This window comes from Brassica napus, chromosome C2 (genome assembly GCF_020379485.1).
Source record: "Brassica napus cultivar Da-Ae chromosome C2, Da-Ae, whole genome shotgun sequence".
Classification (NCBI taxonomy): Eukaryota; Viridiplantae; Streptophyta; class Magnoliopsida; order Brassicales; family Brassicaceae; genus Brassica; species Brassica napus.
In genome coordinates this window covers 15,322,311-15,340,999 of record NC_063445.1, presented here as the reverse complement: position 1 = coordinate 15,340,999, position 18,689 = coordinate 15,322,311, and the positions used below count along the sequence as shown (strand labels likewise).

General features: G+C 41.9%; 1 protein-coding gene and 1 pseudogene across 1 annotated transcript; one reads left to right on the top strand and one right to left on the bottom strand.

Moving 5' to 3' along the window:
* Positions 1 to 169: 169 nt before the first annotated feature.
* On the top strand, positions 170 to 1,316 carry LOC106357613 (annotated as a pseudogene).
* A 332-nt stretch (positions 1,317 to 1,648) lies between these two features.
* LOC106426385 (pentatricopeptide repeat-containing protein At1g66345, mitochondrial-like) lies at positions 1,649 to 6,031 on the bottom strand. Its single transcript, XM_013867135.3, has 2 exons — positions 3,077 to 6,031; positions 1,649 to 2,497 (listed from the first exon to the last, which is right to left on the bottom strand). Exons 1-2 carry the CDS (start codon positions 4,192 to 4,194, stop codon positions 2,026 to 2,028), a joined length of 1,590 nt encoding a protein of 529 aa, XP_013722589.1. The 5' UTR covers positions 4,195 to 6,031; the 3' UTR covers positions 1,649 to 2,025.
* Positions 6,032 to 18,689: the final 12,658 nt, after the last annotated feature.

Genomic DNA, 18,689 nt, shown 5'->3' with positions numbered 1-18,689 from the left:
ATGTATTGACTCCTACCATCAACTGAACGATAAAAATAAAACCATAAAAGATGAAAAAAAAAACCCCGTTATAAATACGGACAGTACACCAATTAGTAATTTAAGACCAAAAAAATGGCTCTCTTCCATTAGTAAAAACTTTTAATATTTTAACTCTGCAGGAGTCAAAATGCATAAACATCCGTCGAAAGCTAAAGACTCCAAGTCTGATTTCTCCTTCCATGTACTCATAAAATCTATTGTTAGTTCGGGACTTCAAATTCTTAATTCGAGAAAACAACTTCCGAACCCGGCTATGCGCGCCGGAACACCCCTAGTTAAAATATAAATTAATGATACTTCGAAAAATATTTACAATCTCTTAGAATATTCCCCTCTAATTTATCAAATGTTATATTAAAAATAATTGAATGCTATATTATAAACACAAAACATAATTAATTTATTTAAATATTAATAATTAAGTTATTTTAAGGGAATTTGCATCTGATAACCATAAAAACAAATATAATTAGCTATATGGAAAGCACTGTTACTCTTTCCATAATACCCGCAATGTCCCTACTTATGCAGTACATCTACTTCTGACACGAGCTAGGAGCTAAGGAACATGCACGCGTCCTCATTATTACTAGTTGAGAGGTAAACCATTCGAAGTTAAATACGCGACGGAGAAACATAGGAAGAGGAAGCACATTTACCGTGGGAAACATATATGGGCGTCAGAGATTGGAGATCCAAGAAATTGCCAGAGTTTGGCTCGGGACATTCAACACGGCGGAGGAAGCCGCCATGGTTTATGACCTTGCGGATCCACATCGATAAAGCCAAACTCCACTTTCCAGATCTTCTCCACCACCATCCTCCTCCTCATAGTCCTGCTACTCTTCCATTGTCTCCAGTATCATAAGTTCAGCCTCCGGCGAAAAAGCTCTGCGTTCTCTCTAAGAGCGAGTTGACTCGGCCGAATTTCCTGATGGAGTGTAGTGGAGTCGGGAGTGGGGCGAGTTTCAACTAGATTACGATCTGAAACAGCAGATAACGAGCTTGGAGTCTTTCCTTGAGCTGGATGGTGACACGGTGGAGCAACCGAGTCAACTCGATGAGTCCGTCTCCGAGTTGGATATGTGGATGATTGATGATGACATCGTGCCGGAGCAGTAAAATAAAGTTTGTAATATAACTGCCGTTACGTTCTAAGGTTTGTAATATGATGATGTTACATTCTAAGGTTTGTAATGTGATGATGACAGGAGCGACTGATGTTATTATTCAAATTAATTTCAATTTAATGGAGAGTGAACTTTTGAAAGGTTTATCAAAACTCAATTCAAATGTAGCTTTCAGTTGTGATATTTGAACATATAATACACCTGACATGAAACTGTCAATCTAAACAAAATTTGACTACAATAGAGGACTTGGGTGCGTGAGACGCAACTGAGGGTTATATTGGCATACAAGTAACAACAATTAACCACATATGCAAATACTTTCAAAATCTGCTGCATATATAGCTAATTATCGAGTATGTTTTGTATATTCACCTGAATAGTCGTTATTTTAAAATTACAATTATAAATTTTACAGACAAAATGTGTAATAGATTTATCTATGCGTGTAACAATCAAAACTTATTACACGATAGTTGGATAACCGGCGCATGATTAAACGCATGATTAAACTTGCAAAAAATCAATGATAATTCCAAATGAAGCTACAAACAAGCTTAGCCACCGAGTTTGAATCATCTTATTGATATCATTTCATCATAAACCCTATCCGCATTCGTTTTATTAGCCCTGTTCTTTTCTTAGACGCAGCGGCAGCGTCCGCGTTAAAGAAAATACAAAGGAAACAGTTTTTTTTACGGCATCCTCATTTAGTTGGTGTCACTGCGTTTTATAAAAAACCACCGCATCCTCCATTTTTTCTGACGCCGGATTTTACGGCGTCACAAATCCCCGTTAATTTTAAGTGGCCATATTGTTAGCGTCTTATTCTATAGACAGTGAAAGGAAGGATTCATTCACGATCAAGTGTATTGTCTGTTTTTTGGAATGCCTTAATCAACGCCTCATATATCTCTGCATCAGGCTGTATCAGCCTCCTCTTCATAATTCTGAAGTGCTTCTCGCCGGCTTCCACTTTTCCACAAGAGCAAAGCCCCACTATCAGTGACCTAAACACCTCGAAACCCGGTGAGATGTTTCGGTACTCCATCTCGTAGAACATTTTGAGAGCTTGTTCGATATCGTTTCCTTTAACAAACCCTTGAATCAGATGAGAGTATGTATGTTCATCAGGCACAAACCCTTTCTCAATCGACTTTGTCAGGATTTCGTTTGCAAGTTTCACGCTCTCAATCTTGCTTAGCCTCTCAACCATCTCATTGAACGCCCAACAACTAGGAAGAAGTCCTCTCGCGACCATCATCTCGCAATACTTCAAGCTTTCTCCTTCTCTTCCGAATTTTGCACAACCAACGATGAGAGAGTTCTGTGTTTTAAATGGCGCATGGCGATCCAAGGCGATAAGGTGTGTGCCTTGCGCCTTGCGCCATGGCGCAAGAAAGCGCTCGCCTTGAAGACCCACTTGAAGACTACGTTAGTTATGTATCCGTGCGTAATATACAAATTTCATTCACGTGATTTTGCCTTTATTAAATAGTTTTTATCAGAAGAAAGCCCCATGAGATTAGAGAAGAGAGTACGTACTAACCTTATGCAAAACACAGTCCGTGAGATCCATGTTTTGTTAAGTTTTTAACTTTGCTTTTCTACAAGAGCAAGCTAGGGTTTTGATAAGTTTTTAGACGTTTGGTTTTAAGTTTGGTTTAAGGTTGGTCCATTTATTAAGTTAGGGTTTCTACGTGGTTTAGTATCGGTTAACGTCATCGTCTCCATGGCTCGCCTTTGCGTTGCCTTTTAAGGCACCGCCTTATGACCAATGCGCACTTGGCGAGCGCCTTACGGAACCCACCCTCGCCTAGGAGGTACATGGCGATGGAGCCGTCGCCTGAGTGCGCCTCGCGCCATGGCGCAAAAGGCGAGCGCCATTTTAAACACAGAGAGAGTTAAAAGTTTCTTCATACGGATCGATTCCAGAGCTCTCCATCTCAGCGATCAACTTCTCTGCTTCGTCAATATCACCCATCTCGGAATACACTTTGATGAAAGCCGTGTAAACGAAAGCATTGGAGTCGAAACCTCTTTGAAGCATTTCATCGAACATTTGCCGTGCGGACACCAAATCGCCTTGCTTCGTTCTGGCGTACACAACGAGAGAGTAACCAATCGTATCTAAAACCATATTCTTCTGCAGCAATCTCTTCAACAAACTCATACCTTCATCGATACGATTCTCTTCTAAAACCTTGAGAGCCAAGCTCGTGTTAACAATCACTGGAGGAGAACATCTCTTACCATGAATCTTATCCAACAAACCTACAATCTCTTTTAACTTCCCTTCTTTGCACAACGCACTGATCATGATCTGAACCGTCGTCTCGTTCGGGTAAAGTCTCTTATCGATCGCCACCTCGTAGATTCTCCAAACGAGATCGCTCCGATTCGATTTCGCAGCAACATGGATCAAAGTGTTGAGAGTGATTACACTTAGCGAGAATCCACGATCGGTTAGGTTCTTGAAAACGTCGAATCCAGATTCCAGCAATCTAAGCTTAGCGTAGCCCTGAACGAGCAGATCGAATGCGAGAGGAGTAGAGCAAGAGACCTCGTAAGTGTCTAGCAAGGAATCGAGCAGATCGGAATCGGGAGATGAGTTTAAGAGAGAAGATTCGATTAGAGCTCGAGCGTCGATGAGTAATCGAGCTTTGACGAGGATGTGAATGGCGACGGCGTAAGAGGAGACTCCGTGGCGGAGGTTTCGAGCGTGGGAGGACCAGTGGAAGAAGGTTAGGGCGCGTTTGGCGGTTTCGGGTTGTTTGAAGCGGAGGAGGATTTGATCGACGAGGGAGTCGGAGAGATTGGCGGAGGAGAATTTGGTGGAGAGAGTGTCCCAGTTATCGCGGTTTTGTAGCGATTCAGAGATGGCGTCGACGAGGAGCTGTTGTTGTTCTTTGGAGACTGGATCGGGTTTGGAGTGGGAGGAGAAGTAGCCAAGGATGCGTATTGGAGATCGTTTCGGGATCAGTGTGAAGAAACGCCATTGTTGTTCTCCTAAGTGACGCATGAGAGACGAGGAGGAAAGACTGGTTAGCGGTTATGTTTTGTTAGGCATTGGATCCAAAAGTAAACCATTTTCAAGTTTTTTTTAATCAACCATTTTCAGGTTTACCAACCCGACCGGGTATCCATTCAGATTCGATTCTACGATATTTGGATTTCGGATTTTTGAGATTACCAATATCAAACTCGTTCAGATATTTTTAAATTTCAGTCTAGTTTCCGTTCAGATTATTTCTGATATGATTCGGGTTTGTAGCCCATTTAAATTATTTTAAAACAAAATTAAGATTTTTTTTCGACTAAGATGATTTATATTGATTGATCTGTTATTACATTGGAGATTAAAAATCCCGGTCAATTATGGAACACACTCCATAGATTTTCAAAATTAATTGATTTCCTAGCTAATAGATCAGCACATGAGTTTGAGGCTCAATTCCTATAAACAAATTGAGTTGCTTCAAAATGATTATTCCAAGCTGCGATGGTATGAATAAATTGAGTAAGGCCTAAGTTGAACGCTTGACCCTGGATGCATTTATTCACATGGATATTGTCGCCTTCAAAAATAACTTTCTTGTAACCCAAGGAAAATGTAGCTTGCATAGCCTGCGTGACGTCCCTCAAATTTACCTATACCACATTTTTGTATATTGCCTAAATGGTTTTCAAAAATCCAACCCAAACCTGAGGGTTGGGAGCCTCTATGGTGAGATACATCGTAGTTACACTTGACCCATCCGACCCGACTAGTGGTGGTTGCCAATTCTTCATTCGCAAGGAAGAACTTGGTGCACCAGTAGAGTGTGTGGTTGTCTGAACCACCGGATTAAATGTGAGCCAGTCTGCTATGTCTTCCTCAATCCTAGAGTGAGTTCTTTGTGGAGACCAATCTTTAGAATTGAAAAGTAAATCATTTCGATTTTTCCATAAATGCCACAGTGTCCATATTCCACGATATTTGATCACCAGAGGAAAACTTTCATTGTGAAATAAGTTAAAAATCTCTCTGATTTTGTCTTCCAATGTAGTAGTAGGATCAAATAGTGTAGAACATGGAAAGAAAAGGTGCTCTCCGGAGTTTCGTCGAAATTACATCAGCGAACACAATGAGGATCTACATTTATATGACGATGCCGTAGAGATGATTTTGTTGGGTCCCTCCTAGATGGAGAGGACCAATTGGGGTGAACTTAAGAAATAATTAATGTTCCCCTTTGGCACTTGACATAATAATGGAGTTTTGACAAAAAGAAACAAAAGAGAGAGAAAGGAGAAAAAGAGAGAGAAGGAGAAAACTCGTAAGGTGATTTCAAGACTGGATTTGGAGGGTCAAACGGATCCTGATCGGGCTGATATTTTGTGGGAAGCTTCTTCAGTCAGTGAGTTAGAGGTTCACCGAAGGGATTTGGATTTAAACGGTTGGATCTTCTGTTGTCTGTGTTTTCTTGAAGCTGGTCGCCATAGTTCTTCAGCAGAGCAGTCTTGGGTGTTTGGTAAATCCAACGGTGAGATCTTCTCTTATTGAGCTGAAATTTGGCAGAGGTAGTTTCGACTTGTTTATCTTGGATTTGTACGGTTGGATTAGTTTCTGGATGCCGGAATCTTTGTGAGATGAGATCGTTTGGTTGCTGCCGGTTTTGAAGCTTTGTGTTGCTCTCTTGTTGTTGTTGTTTGTGTTGGAGATAGCTCTTTGTAGCTAGACTCTCTGTTCTGTTCAGGCTGTTGAACAGGGAGGACGTGGTTGTACTCATACCATTTATATAGTGGATTTTTGAGTGGACTACGGTCCCGTGGTTTTTCCTTCTCACATCGAGGAGGTTTTCCACGTAAAAATTGTGTGTCTCATTTAGTTATCGCAACTTTGATATCTTGCCATCGTTGAAGTATTTTCCTCACAGGTTCGCACAAGGTCAGAGGAACACGACCATTAGTATTTCCGCTGCGCCGTGTGACTTTCCCCAACAGAGTGGTATCAGAGCTTCTGGTTTTAGAGCTTTGGTTTTGATAACTTTGGGTTGTTATTTGCTTGTGTGAAAGATGGAAAATATGAGCAGGATGATAAGCTTGAATGGTGCTAACTATCATCTATGGAAGGGCAAGATGGAGGATTTGCTCTTTGTTAAAGAATTCCATGTTCCAGTCTTCGAGGAGCAGAAACCTGAGAAGAAGACGGATGAAGAGTGGAAGCTGCAGCATCGCCAAGTGTGTGGGTTGATAAGGCAGTGGGTAGATGATAATGTGTTGCATCATATTGAGACTGAGACGGATGCTCGTTCTTTGTGGAAGAAGCTGGAGCAGTTATATGCTAGGAAGACCGGAAACAACAAGATGTACATGATCAAGAAGTTGATTGAGCTGAGGTATCAGGAGGGGACTCCGATGACAGATCACTTGAATGCGTTTCAGGGATTGCTCAACAAGTTGTCTGATATGGGCATCAAGTTTGATGATGAGATTCACGGTCTGTGGCTTCTCGGTACTTTACCGGACTCTTGGGAGGTTTTCAGGATGTCTCTTTGTAACTCCGCGTCGGAAGGTGTTATTTCGATGGATTCAGTGAAGAACAGTGTTCTTAATGAGGAAGCAAGAAGGCAGTCGAATGCTAGCAGTTCGCGTTCAGATGTCTTTGTTACTGAGTCAAGGGGGAGAAGTACAAGTAGAGATCCCAAGAGAGACAAGAACAGGAGCAGGAGCAAGTCTAATAGATTTGCAAATATGGAGTGCTATTTCTGTCATAAGAAAGGGCACATGAAGAAGGATTGCTGGAAGTTGAAAAACAAGCAGCAAGGAAATCAAGAAGAAAAGGTGGATCGGGTGACTCTCACCGAAGATCAGTTTCTCATTCTTCTTGAGGGTGATGCCATTAATGTCGCATGCCAGGACACCAGTTGGGTGATTGACAGTGGAGCTACTACTCATGCTACATCACAGCGGGATTTGTTTTCTACCTATACTACGGGTAATTATGGTTCTGTGAAGATGGGGAATGATGCGATGGCTCAGGTTGCTGGCATTGGTGATGTTTGCTTGGAGACTAGTCTTGGTACTAGGCTGGTGCTTAAGGATGTTAAGCATGTTCCTGATATTAGGATGAATCTGATATCGACGGGAAGACTTGATGATGAGGGTTATTTCAGTTTGCACGGTGGTGGTAAATGGAAGCTCTCTCGCGGTTCTTTGATTGTGGCTCGAGGTGAGAAGTCTTCATCTTTCTATTGGATGCAGGCTAAGGTCTCCAAAGATGTTGTTAATGCGGTGGAGAATGATAATGCCATGGAGCTATGGCATAAGAGACTCGGTCACATGAGTGAGAAAGGAATGGTTGTGTTGTCTAAGAATGAGGTGATTCCAGGAATCTCTGGTTTGCACCTACAGAAGTGTTCGCATTGCTTTGCGGGAAAACAACACAGGGTATCTTTCAAGTCTTCCGCACCTTCTAGGAAACCCGAGGTACTGGATTTGGTACACTCAGATGTGTGTGGTCCAATGAAGACAAGATCTCTTGGCGGCGCATCATATTTTGTGACTTTTATTGATGATCATTCAAGGAAGTCGTGGGTATTTCCTATGAGGACGAAGGATCAGGTGCTGGGATATTTCAAGCATTTTGTGGCATTGGTTGAGAGACAAACGGGGAAGAAGCTGAAGTGTATCCGCAGTGATAATGGTGGAGAGTATCTTGGACCATTTGATGCTTATTGCAAAGAGCATGGAATAAGGCATCAGTTCACGCCACCTCATACTCCACAGTTGAATGGGTTGGCTGAAAGGATGAATCGGACGATTGTCGAGAGGATGAGATGTTTGATCTCACAGTCAGGCTTATCGATGACTTTCTGGGCAGAAGCTTTGAACACGGTGGTTCATGTGCTGAATTTGTCACCAAGTGCTCCATTGGATGGTGATGTTCCAGAGAGGGTTTGGACTGGTAAGGATGTTTCTTACAGTCACTTGAGGGTCTTTGGGTGTAAGGCATTTGTTCATATTCCCAAGGTTGATAGATCGAAGCTTGAGATGAAGTCGCGGCAGTGTGTGTTCATCGGTTATGGTCATGATGAGTTCGGGTACAGATTTTATGATCCCGTTGAGAGGAAGCTCGTAAGGAGCAGAGATGTTGTGTTTATGGAAGATCAAACGATTAAGGACATTGACAAGTCCAAAAAGCCAACTCAGATTTTTGAGGGTTTGATCGATACAGAGGCTACTCCTTCTACATCGGTTCACGGTGAGGTTGAGGTTGAGGTTCAGGATAATGCACCCAGTGCAGATGCTCCCGCACATGAAGATGGTAGTGGTGATCATGGTGACGATCATGGTGAGACACCAGCTGCTGAGAACCAACCTACTATTGTTAGAAGATCCGAGAGAGGTCTTAAACCGTCGACAAGGTATGATCCTAGTGAGTATGTATTACTTACTGATGGGGGAGAGCCTGAAAGCTATGATGAAGCTTTGGAGGATGAACACAAGGATAAGTGGTTTGGAGCCATGGATGAGGAGATGGATTCTTTTGAGGAGAACCATACTTTTGAGTTGGTGGAATTGCCTAAGGGCAAGAAGGCTCTGCTTAATAAGTGGGTGTACAGAATTAAGCATGAGGATGACAATTTGCCACCTCGACACAAGGCTAGATTGGTTGTGAAAGGCTACAGCCAAAAGAAGGGAATTGATTATGATGAAATCTTTTCTCCTGTTGTGAAGATGTCATCCATTCGGGTTGTACTTGGATTGGCAGCGAGCCTTGATCTAGAGGTTGAGCAAATGGACGTGAAGACTGCTTTCCTTCATGGTGATTTGGAGGAAGAGATCTACATGGAACAACCGGAAGGCTATGTGCAAAAGGGCAAAGAAAATTTGGTTTGCCGCTTGAAGAAAAGCCTTTATGGATTGAAGCAAGCACCAAGGCAGTGGTACATGAAGTTCAAGTCTGTTATGGGGGAGCATGGTTATGCAGAGACTGATTCAGACCATTGTGTATTTGTGAAGGTGTTCGGTGAGGATGATTTTATCATCTTGTTGCTGTATGTCGATGATATGTTGATTGTGGGCAGGAACATGGACAAAATTAAGGAGCTGAAAGAGCAGCTCAGTGAGTCCTTTGCCATGAAAGATATGGGTCCAGCGAAACAGATTCTTGGTATGAGAATTGTTCGAGATAGAGGTGAGAAGCTGATTCACTTATCTCAGGAGAAGTACATTGAAAAAGTACTTAAGCGGTTTCACATGGACAAGTCTAAAGTGTTGAGTACTCCTCTTGCTCCACACTTAAGACTGAGCAGTCAACAAAGTCCGAAGACATATGCAGAGAAGGAAGATATGGCGAAGGTTCCATATGCTTCTGCAGTGGGTAGTTTGATGTATGTCATGGTCTGTACAAGACCGGATTTAGCCTACGCCGTTGGAGTTGTCAGCAGGTTTCTCTCCAATCCGGGAAGAGAACATTGGAATGCTGTGAAGTGGATTTTGAGATATCTCCGAGGGACTTCTGATTTGAAGATTACATTTGGAGGTAAGAAGCCATTGCTTGTCAGTTACACTGATTCTGACATGTCGGGAGATGCTGATTCTAGCAAATCTACTTCGGGTTACTTGGTAACATTTGCGGGTGGAGCTGTGGCATGGCAGTCAAGGTTGCAAAAGTGTGTTGCACTATCTACCACTGAGGCAGAGTTCATTGCTGCAGTTGAAGCTTGTAAAGAACTGTTGTGGATGAAGAACTTCTGTGAAGAGATCGGTTTCAAGCAAGAAAAGTATGTGTTGCTTTGTGATAGTCAAAGCGCTATTTGTCTCGGGAAGAATTCTACATTTCATTCGAAGTCAAAACACATTCAGAGGAGGTATCATTGGATACGTGATGTGGTTGCTTCTAAGGAAGTGGAACTTGCAAAAGTTCATACGGATGATAATGGAGCTGATATGATGACAAAGTCATTACCGAGGGGGAAGCTTGAAGTATGCCGAGAGATAGCCGGAATGGCTGTCTCTTCCATCTAGTCGGAGGGGGAGTTTGTTGGGTCCCTCCTAGATGGAGAGGACCAATTGGGGTGAACTTAAGAAATAATTAATGTTCCCCTTTGGCACTTGACATAATAATGGAGTTTTGACAAAAAGAAACAAAAGAGAGAGAAAGGAGAAAACTCGTAAGGTGATTTCAAGACTGGATTTGGAGGGTCAAACGGATCCTGATCGGGTTGATATTTTGTGGGAAGCTTCTTCTGTCAGTGAGTTAGAGGTTCACCGAAGGGATTTGGATTTCAACGGTTCGATCTTCTGTTGTCTGGGTTTTCTTGAAGCTGGTCGCCATAGTTCTTCAGCAGAGCAGTCTTGGGTGTTTGGTAAATCCAACGGTGCGATCTTCTCTTATTGAGCTGAAATTTGGCAGAGGTATTGTCGACTTGTTTATCTTGGATTTGTACGGTTGGATTAGTTTCTGGAAGCCGGAATCGTTGTGAACTGAGGTCGTTTGGTTGCTGCCGGTTTTGAAGCTTTGTGTTGCTCTCTTGTTGTTGTTGTTTGTGTTGGAGATAGCTCTTTGTAGCTAGACTATCTGTTCTGTTCAGGCTGTTGAACAGGGAGGACGTGGTTGTACTCATACCATTTATATAGTGGATTTTTGAGTGGACTACGGTCCCGTGGTTTTTCCTTCTCACATCGAGGAGATTTTCCACGTAAAAATTGTGTGTCTCATTTAGTTATCGCAACTTTGATATCTTGCCATCGTCGAAGTATTTTCCTCACAGGTTCGCACAAGGTCAGGGGAACACGACCATTAGTATTTCCGCTGCGCCGTGTGACTTTCCCCAACAGATTTGATAGCTAGAGCTTTGGACAAAAGACGCGAAAGAAAATGTTTAAGTTTAGGCTGGATATCAAGCTTCCAGGTTAACAACCTATTTTCACGCCAGAACTATCATATACTCCCCCCGTTTCATATTAAATGTCGTTTTAAAGAATTTTTTTTGTTACAAAATAAGTGTAGTTTTCGATTTTCAATGCAAAATTTATTAATTTTATGCAAAATTTATTTTTTCTATTGTATATAGGTAATAGTGTTTTTTATAGGAAATGTACAAAATTAATTATTTTCTTAATCCGTGTGCCGAAACCTAAAACGACAGTTATAATGAAGTAGAGGGAGTAGTAACAAATGTACACCATCTTTCATTCTCGTCCTAATTGTACACATTATAAATATCTAAACCTACTACCCCTAACTTGGAAGATCAAAACCCGAATCCACACAACTAAAAATTTGGGTTGGTTTTAATGGTTTAGAACGTTAACCGATATTTAATCTAATGGTATCGCTGGTCTCAGAACTGAATTTTAAAACCCGACCCAAACCAGCTCCTTATTAAAATCCCCAAATCGTTTTATCCCTTAAGAACCCTCAAATAAAAAAAAAACAAAGACAACCTATTTCCTTTCCCATAAATCTAAGAGAGTCCACGAATCCTTGTTGATTTCTGCCTATACACTCTCCACTCTTATTGTGCGCACCTCAAACACAAAATAAGTTTTACACAAAATTCAAAACAGCAAAGAATCTGACCCATTCACATACGTTTCACAAACACCATCATGCCCACCACACAATTAAACCAAAGAAGAGAGAAGCAGAGGAGAAAAAAAAACAGAGATTGAAGCAAGAAGCTAATGGAGAATGTAGCACTGACATGGAGCAGAGAAGAAGAGAAGAGAAATCATTCGAGAATGCAGTAGCTACATTGTGTAGAAGAAAATATAACAGAGGATCAATGGAGCAAAATGGCGTCAATTGTTTTAACAAAAACATTAGAACAAGTAAATAAACATTACCAATCCTTTTCGAAAATCCAAACTCAGGTTTATATTTTCTAATCGGGTCGTTTAGGTTTAATTAGGTTACTTCATTGGTTTACTCTATTTTCCACTCTAAAATAGAATTTAGAGTAAAAGTCCTCCAACGGTATTCTATTTTTCACTCTATAATAGAGTAAAAAAATGAGTTTACTCTATATATAGAGTAAGTTGTTTTTTGTTTGTTCATCACTCTATTTTCCACTCTAAAATAGAGTACCATTGGAGTATAACTCAACTCTATTATAGATTTACTCTATTTTAGAATGAAAAATAGAGTAAACCATTGGAGATGGTCTTAAAACAAATGATAGTAAAACCAAATTTAAACCGCTCTATGTCGGTTTTAGTTTGAAATTTAAACTTTAGGTGGATTCAGGTTTCGATCTTTTTGATTTGGGGGGGGGGGGGGGGGGGGGGGTAATAGGTTTATATAGTTATATTGTGTACAATTAGGACGAGGTTGAAAGATGGTGTACATTTGTTGCTATGTAGAACTCCAGATTTTGGAATCTGCAAGAATAAGAGGAGGTAGAATTTTTTTTAAGATTCATATATCTATATATCTATACTATTAAAATAGAAGTCATGACTTGTTGTAAAAGAATGGGGAAACTGTGTGTTTATTTCTGAATAATAAGTTCCCTTTATATAGGGGTTACAAGGAAGAGATAAATGGAAAGAGTACAAAATCTAATCCAAAAGGAAATAGGAAAACTAAAGATAACAAGAAAAAGAAAACGTCCTAATCCTAAGTCGGTCCAAACCGACCGACTCTCTCTCCTCTTGGTCGCGGCCGCGGCTGGGCCTGGTCGTGGCTGATGGGCCTCCTTCTTCTGGTCTTGGTTAATAGCAATTCACTCCATGATTTATAACACTCCCCCCTTGGATGCTATAACCATATGAGTTTGTATCATGCACGATGTTGCTTCATTAAAACCTCTCTAGGAAAAACCAAAAATCCAAGGTGGGAAAAATGGAAACCGTAGACAGGAAAAAGAGTACAACACATGACACTCCCCCTGATGAATGCATTACTGAAGATCCTTCAGCTGGCGCATTCCTATCTGATGAACCAGCTTCTTGAACGTTGAGGTTGGCAGAGACTTGGTGAAAAGATCGGCTGAATTGTCACTGGATCGAACTTGAACCACTTGAACTTCTTTAGCCTTCTGCAGGTCGTGGGTGAAGAAGAATTTGGGCAAGATATGCTTTGTTCTATCTCCCTTAATGTATCCATCTTTGAGCTGAGCTATCCAAGCTGCATTGTCCTCATAGATGATCGTTGGCTCTTCTTTTTCCTTTCCCACGGCCAGGCCATTCTCTTTTAGGATATGGCCGGTCATGTTCCTCAACCACACAAGCTCTCGGCTTGCTTCAAACATGGCTATGATCTCGGCATGATTAGAGGATGTGGCCACTAAGGATTGTTTTGTGGACCGCCAACATACTGCAGCCCCATTGTGTATAAACACATATCCTGTCTGAGATCTAGCATTGTGTGGGTCAGATAAGTACCCAGCATCTGCATATCCGGCCAAGCTATCTCCTGGTCGGCTCATATAGAACAATCCGAGGTCCTTTGTTCCTTGCAGATATCTGAACAGATGTTTTATTCCGTTCCAGTGCCTAAGAGTCGGACATGAACTGAATCTAGATAGTCAACTCACGGCAAAACTGATGTCCGGTCTAGTATGACTAGCCAAGTACATTAAGGCTCCAATGGCACTTAGGTAAGGCACTTCCGGTCCGAGTGTCTCCTCGTCCGGCTTCTTTGGTCCGAATGGGTCCTTTTCAAGGTCTAAGGACCTTACGACCATAGGACTTGACAAGGAATGAGCCTTGTCCATATTAAACTGCTTGAGTATCTTTTCTGTATCTGTCTTTTGATGCACAAGGATTCCTTTGTCTACATACTCAAATTGCAGTCCCAAACAGAACTTAGTTTTTCCTAAGTCTTTCATTTCGAATTCTTTCTTTAGACATTCGACTGTTTGGGAAATCTCTCCAGGGGTTCCTATTATATTCAGGTCGTCCACATAAACCGACATGATCACGAAGCCCTTGCTGTCAAATCTCTTTATAAAAATACATGGACTTATTGGATCGTTCTTATAACCCTCTTTCATTAGGTACTCTGATAATCTGTTGTACCACATTCGACCTGATTGTTTCAAACCATATAAGGCTTTATTCAGCTTAATACAATGCTGTTCTCGAGAACCTTTCTTATCTTTGAGCTCAATACCCTCTGGAACTCTCATATGAATTTCATTATCCAGTGGACCGTACAGGTATGCAGTTACTACATCCATTAGGCGTAAATCAAGTTTCTCTTTTACGGCCAGACTGATTAAATATCGCAATGTAGTTGCATCCACCACAGGGGAGTAAGTCTCCTCATAATCTATTCCTGGTCTCTGTGAGAATCATTGTGTTACAAGCCGTGCTTTATATCTCACTACTTCTCCTTTCTCATTTCTCTTTCTCACAAAGACCCATTTGTATCCCACTGGTTTGACATCTCTTGGTGTCACGGTTATAGGGCCAAAAACGCCTCTTTTCTTTAATGATTCTAACTCCACGTTTATAGCTTCTTTCCATTTGATCCAATCTGATCTTTGCATGAATTCATATATGGACGTGGGTTCTAGATCCTCATCTTTTTCCATGATCTCAAGTGCTACTATATATGCAAATATATCATCGACGTTGATATCTTTTATGTTCCATTTCGTTCCAGACATTATATAATTTATAGAGATCTCTTGATTGTCCGGCCCTTGTGTCCCATGAAGTTCGGCGTCCCAAACCCCATCATTTGGAACGGTCGGATCAGTTGGTGTGGCCGGCTCACTTGGCTCGACCGTTCTGGTCGGCTCGGCCGGTCCATCAATGTTCTGGACAGTTTCCTTGATGCTCTCGGATCCAGCACCTTTCTTGGACTTCCGAGGCTGTTTATCTTTGGAACCAATAGGTCTACAACGTTTGAGACGTTGTTTAGACTCTGTAGCCACTTGACCTTGTCCCTTCTAGACGTCTATTCTTATTGGTGTATTACAAGCCGGTATGTATGACTTTGTCACTCTATTTGGGTCATCAAATGAATCTGGCAATTGATTAGCTAGCTTTTGAAGATGTATAATCTTTTGGACTTCCATATCACATTCTTTAGTCCGAGGATCTTGCCAAGATATTGATGATCGAGACCATTATATTTCATTGCTCAACCGGCCGTTATCTCCCCCTAAGGTCGGATATGTGGACTCATCAAATTGTGAGTCTGCGTATCTGGCCTTAAACAAATCACCGGTTGTTGGCTCAAGATACTTTATAATGGTTGGGGAGTCATATCCAACATATATTCCCATCCTTCTCTGTGGTCCCATTTTTGTTCTCTGTGGTGGAGCAATTGAAGCGTAAACGGCACATCCAAATGTTTTGATGTGGGACACGTCTGGCTCATGACCCGTGATTAACTGGGATGGTGAATATCTATGATCACTAGATGGCCTGATGCGAATCAGTTCTGCTGCATGTAATAATGCGTGTCCCCATGCTGATACCGGGAGTTGAGACCTCATTAGTAATGGTCGGGCTATCAGCTGGATACGTTTAATAAAGGATTCAGCCAAGCCGTTCTGTGTATGTACATGTGCCACGGAGTGTTCTACACTTACCCCCATGGACATACAATACTCATTAAACGCCTGGGACGTAAACTCACCAGCATTTTCTAGACGTATAGTCTTTAGAGGGAAATCTGGAAAGTGTGCCCTTAGTCTTATTATCTGAGCAAGCAGGCGTGCAAATGCCAAGTTTCGTGTGGATAGTAGACAAACATGTGACCATCTGGTCGATGCATCAATCAGAACCATAAAGTATCTGAACGTCCCACTAGGTGGGTGTATTGGTCCACATATGTCTCCCTGAATCCTTTCCAGAAATTTTATGATCTCTTTATTAACTTTGGCTGGTGATGGCCTAGTTATGAGTTTCCCTTGTGCACATGCTGCACATGTGAGATTGTATAAGACAACTCCTTTAATTGTGTGCCCTTGTGAATTCATTATCAACTTTCGCATCATGTTATTACCGGGAAGGCCAAGCCGGTTATGCCATAGAGTGAAAATTTCGCAGGCATTAGCCTCGACCATACTGATCTTTGCATAGTATAGACCAGTAGACATTGCAGGTATGGTTTCTAGGATCTTTCTATTGCCTTTGGTGATCGAAATTATCTTAAGGAATTCTTTATTTCCTTCTTCCCATGTTTCAAGATGGAAACCATTCAATCTTATGTCTTTGAAACTCAATAGGCTTCTTTTAGAACTTGGGGAATACAAGGCAGTTTTGATTTCTAGATGAGTGCCCTTAGGCATCAATACACATGCCTGGCCGTGACCTTCAATCAGGCCGGCAAAACCTGCAATTGTGTGTACGTTTGCACTTTGCATTGTGAGATTTACGAAATATCTTTTGTCTCTAAGTATTGTGTGACTTGTGCCACTATCCACCACGAGTATGCTCATATCATCTTTCATTTCTATAAGTAATAAGATTTCTAATCTCAGAGACTTTATAAAACTTTAAAACTTTCTTTATTAAAATTTCAGAACACCAACAATAAAATTAAAAACACCAAAGCAATCATAAAGCAATAAGACAAGTCGTATCGAAAATTTTAGTCTTTGAGACAATCAGAAGTCTCAAAATCCATTTGGTCATCTTTAGCAATGTCGGAATCATCATCAGCCTCATATCCGGAATCGTGAACCATGTGAGCCTCCGGGTTCTTGTTCTTAAGACTTTCTTGGTAGAGCTCACATAAGTGCTTAGGAGTTCTACAATTATTGGCCCAATGGTTGTGTGACACCCGTCACTTTCGAAATAGTAAAAATACTTCGATAAATACAAATATCTGAAATATCCATATATAAATATTTGAAAGTCCACATCCACGCATGAATTCCATAATATAAATTAAAATCCGAAACATAAGGTACGACATAAACCGAGAATCCAAAATACGAAATACCATAACGATAAAAGTCCAAAGGCCTAGAGGCCCGATAACGATAAAATCGATAAAACGATAGAAGCCCAAAAGCCCAATAGCACCGGTCCGAAAAATCACTCCTGCTCGTCGGTCTCACCTGAAAGGGGGAAATAAGGAGGGGTGAGCGACAGGGGAATCGCCCAGTGAGGTATGGGATGCTAAACCGCAAACCACTGACTCAGTTCATAGCACTACAACTATGTAGGCCTAGCTCTAGCACGAGACAATCACGGTGCCTATTACACCACATAGAACAATCACATATGTCTAGTGGACTAGACATGATACAACCAATGCGATAATAGCATATCACATTTCCTCATAAGGATATAAATATATATAACTCTACAGGCGTCGCTAGCACAGTAGTCCACACTGCACCCCGCAAATCTCTAAGGCGTCGTAAGTACAAACGTCTCTGTACCCCCGCAAATCTCCACAAACATGGCAGCCAGTGCAAACGTCTCTGCACCCCGCAAAACTCCTCAAACATAGGCAGCCAGTGCAAACGTCTCTGCACCCCGCAAATCTCCAAAACATGGACTCGCATATATATACATATATATAACAATTCTTAACATCAATCATTTCAATCAACCGTTGAATCCTCTATTATCCTATTTCCGGTTTAACAATCAATAATAATAATAAACAAGCAAGACTCTCAAACAGACTCGATTCACAGAGACGGATCATGTTTCGAAACTAAACTTTCCATAACGGTAGTACTAAACTAGCTCGGGATTTAACGGAGTAGCCCTCACCTTAGCAATGAAGAGAAGTGGTATATATGAACTCCAGCTGCTCAAATGGACTCCAAATCTGAAATCAGATCGAAATTTCGAGTCAGAACGCCTTTCGAACGGTTTAAAACGGGTATTTACGGAAAAGTCAACCCGCTGGTCAAAGATTAATTATTTAATTAATTAATTAATTAATTAATTAATTAATTATTAATTAATTAATCCGGTTTATCCTAACCGATTTCCAATTGATTTTAACCGACCGGTTTAGCCTAACCGAATTGAAATCAATTTAAACCGGCAAACCACCGGTTAACCGAGTCAACCGAGTTGACTCACCGGGTCGACTCGGCCGAGTTAGCGAGTCGCCGGCGAGTCACCGGTGTCGGTCACCGGCGGCGACGGCGGAGATCCGGCGGTGGCTTACCGGAAAGTTGGCCGGCGGCGACGGCGGAGAACGGTGGTCCGGCGGCGGCGCTGCGGCGGAGGACGGTGGTCCGACGGCGGCGCGTGGAACTCACGCGCGCGCAGAGGCGAATCTTCGGGGGGCGCGTACGGCTTCGTCCAGGCTCCGATCGCGACGCGGTTGGTGTCTACGGCTTCGTCTTGACGAGAGGAACACGATGATGGCCTTGGATGCACGAGATTCACTACGGTTAGAAAGTTATGATCGATTTACTAAAACGACCGAAACATAACTCAAAACATGGCGGTTTCCGGTTACCTCGAGCTGCGGTTGATGGTGATGACGAGCTTGATGACGTCCTGGCGTGCGGTGGCTCCGGCGAGGACTCTTGGTGAGCTTCTTCCTTCCCTCTCTCTCTCTCTCTCTCTCTCTCTCTCTCTCTCTCTCTC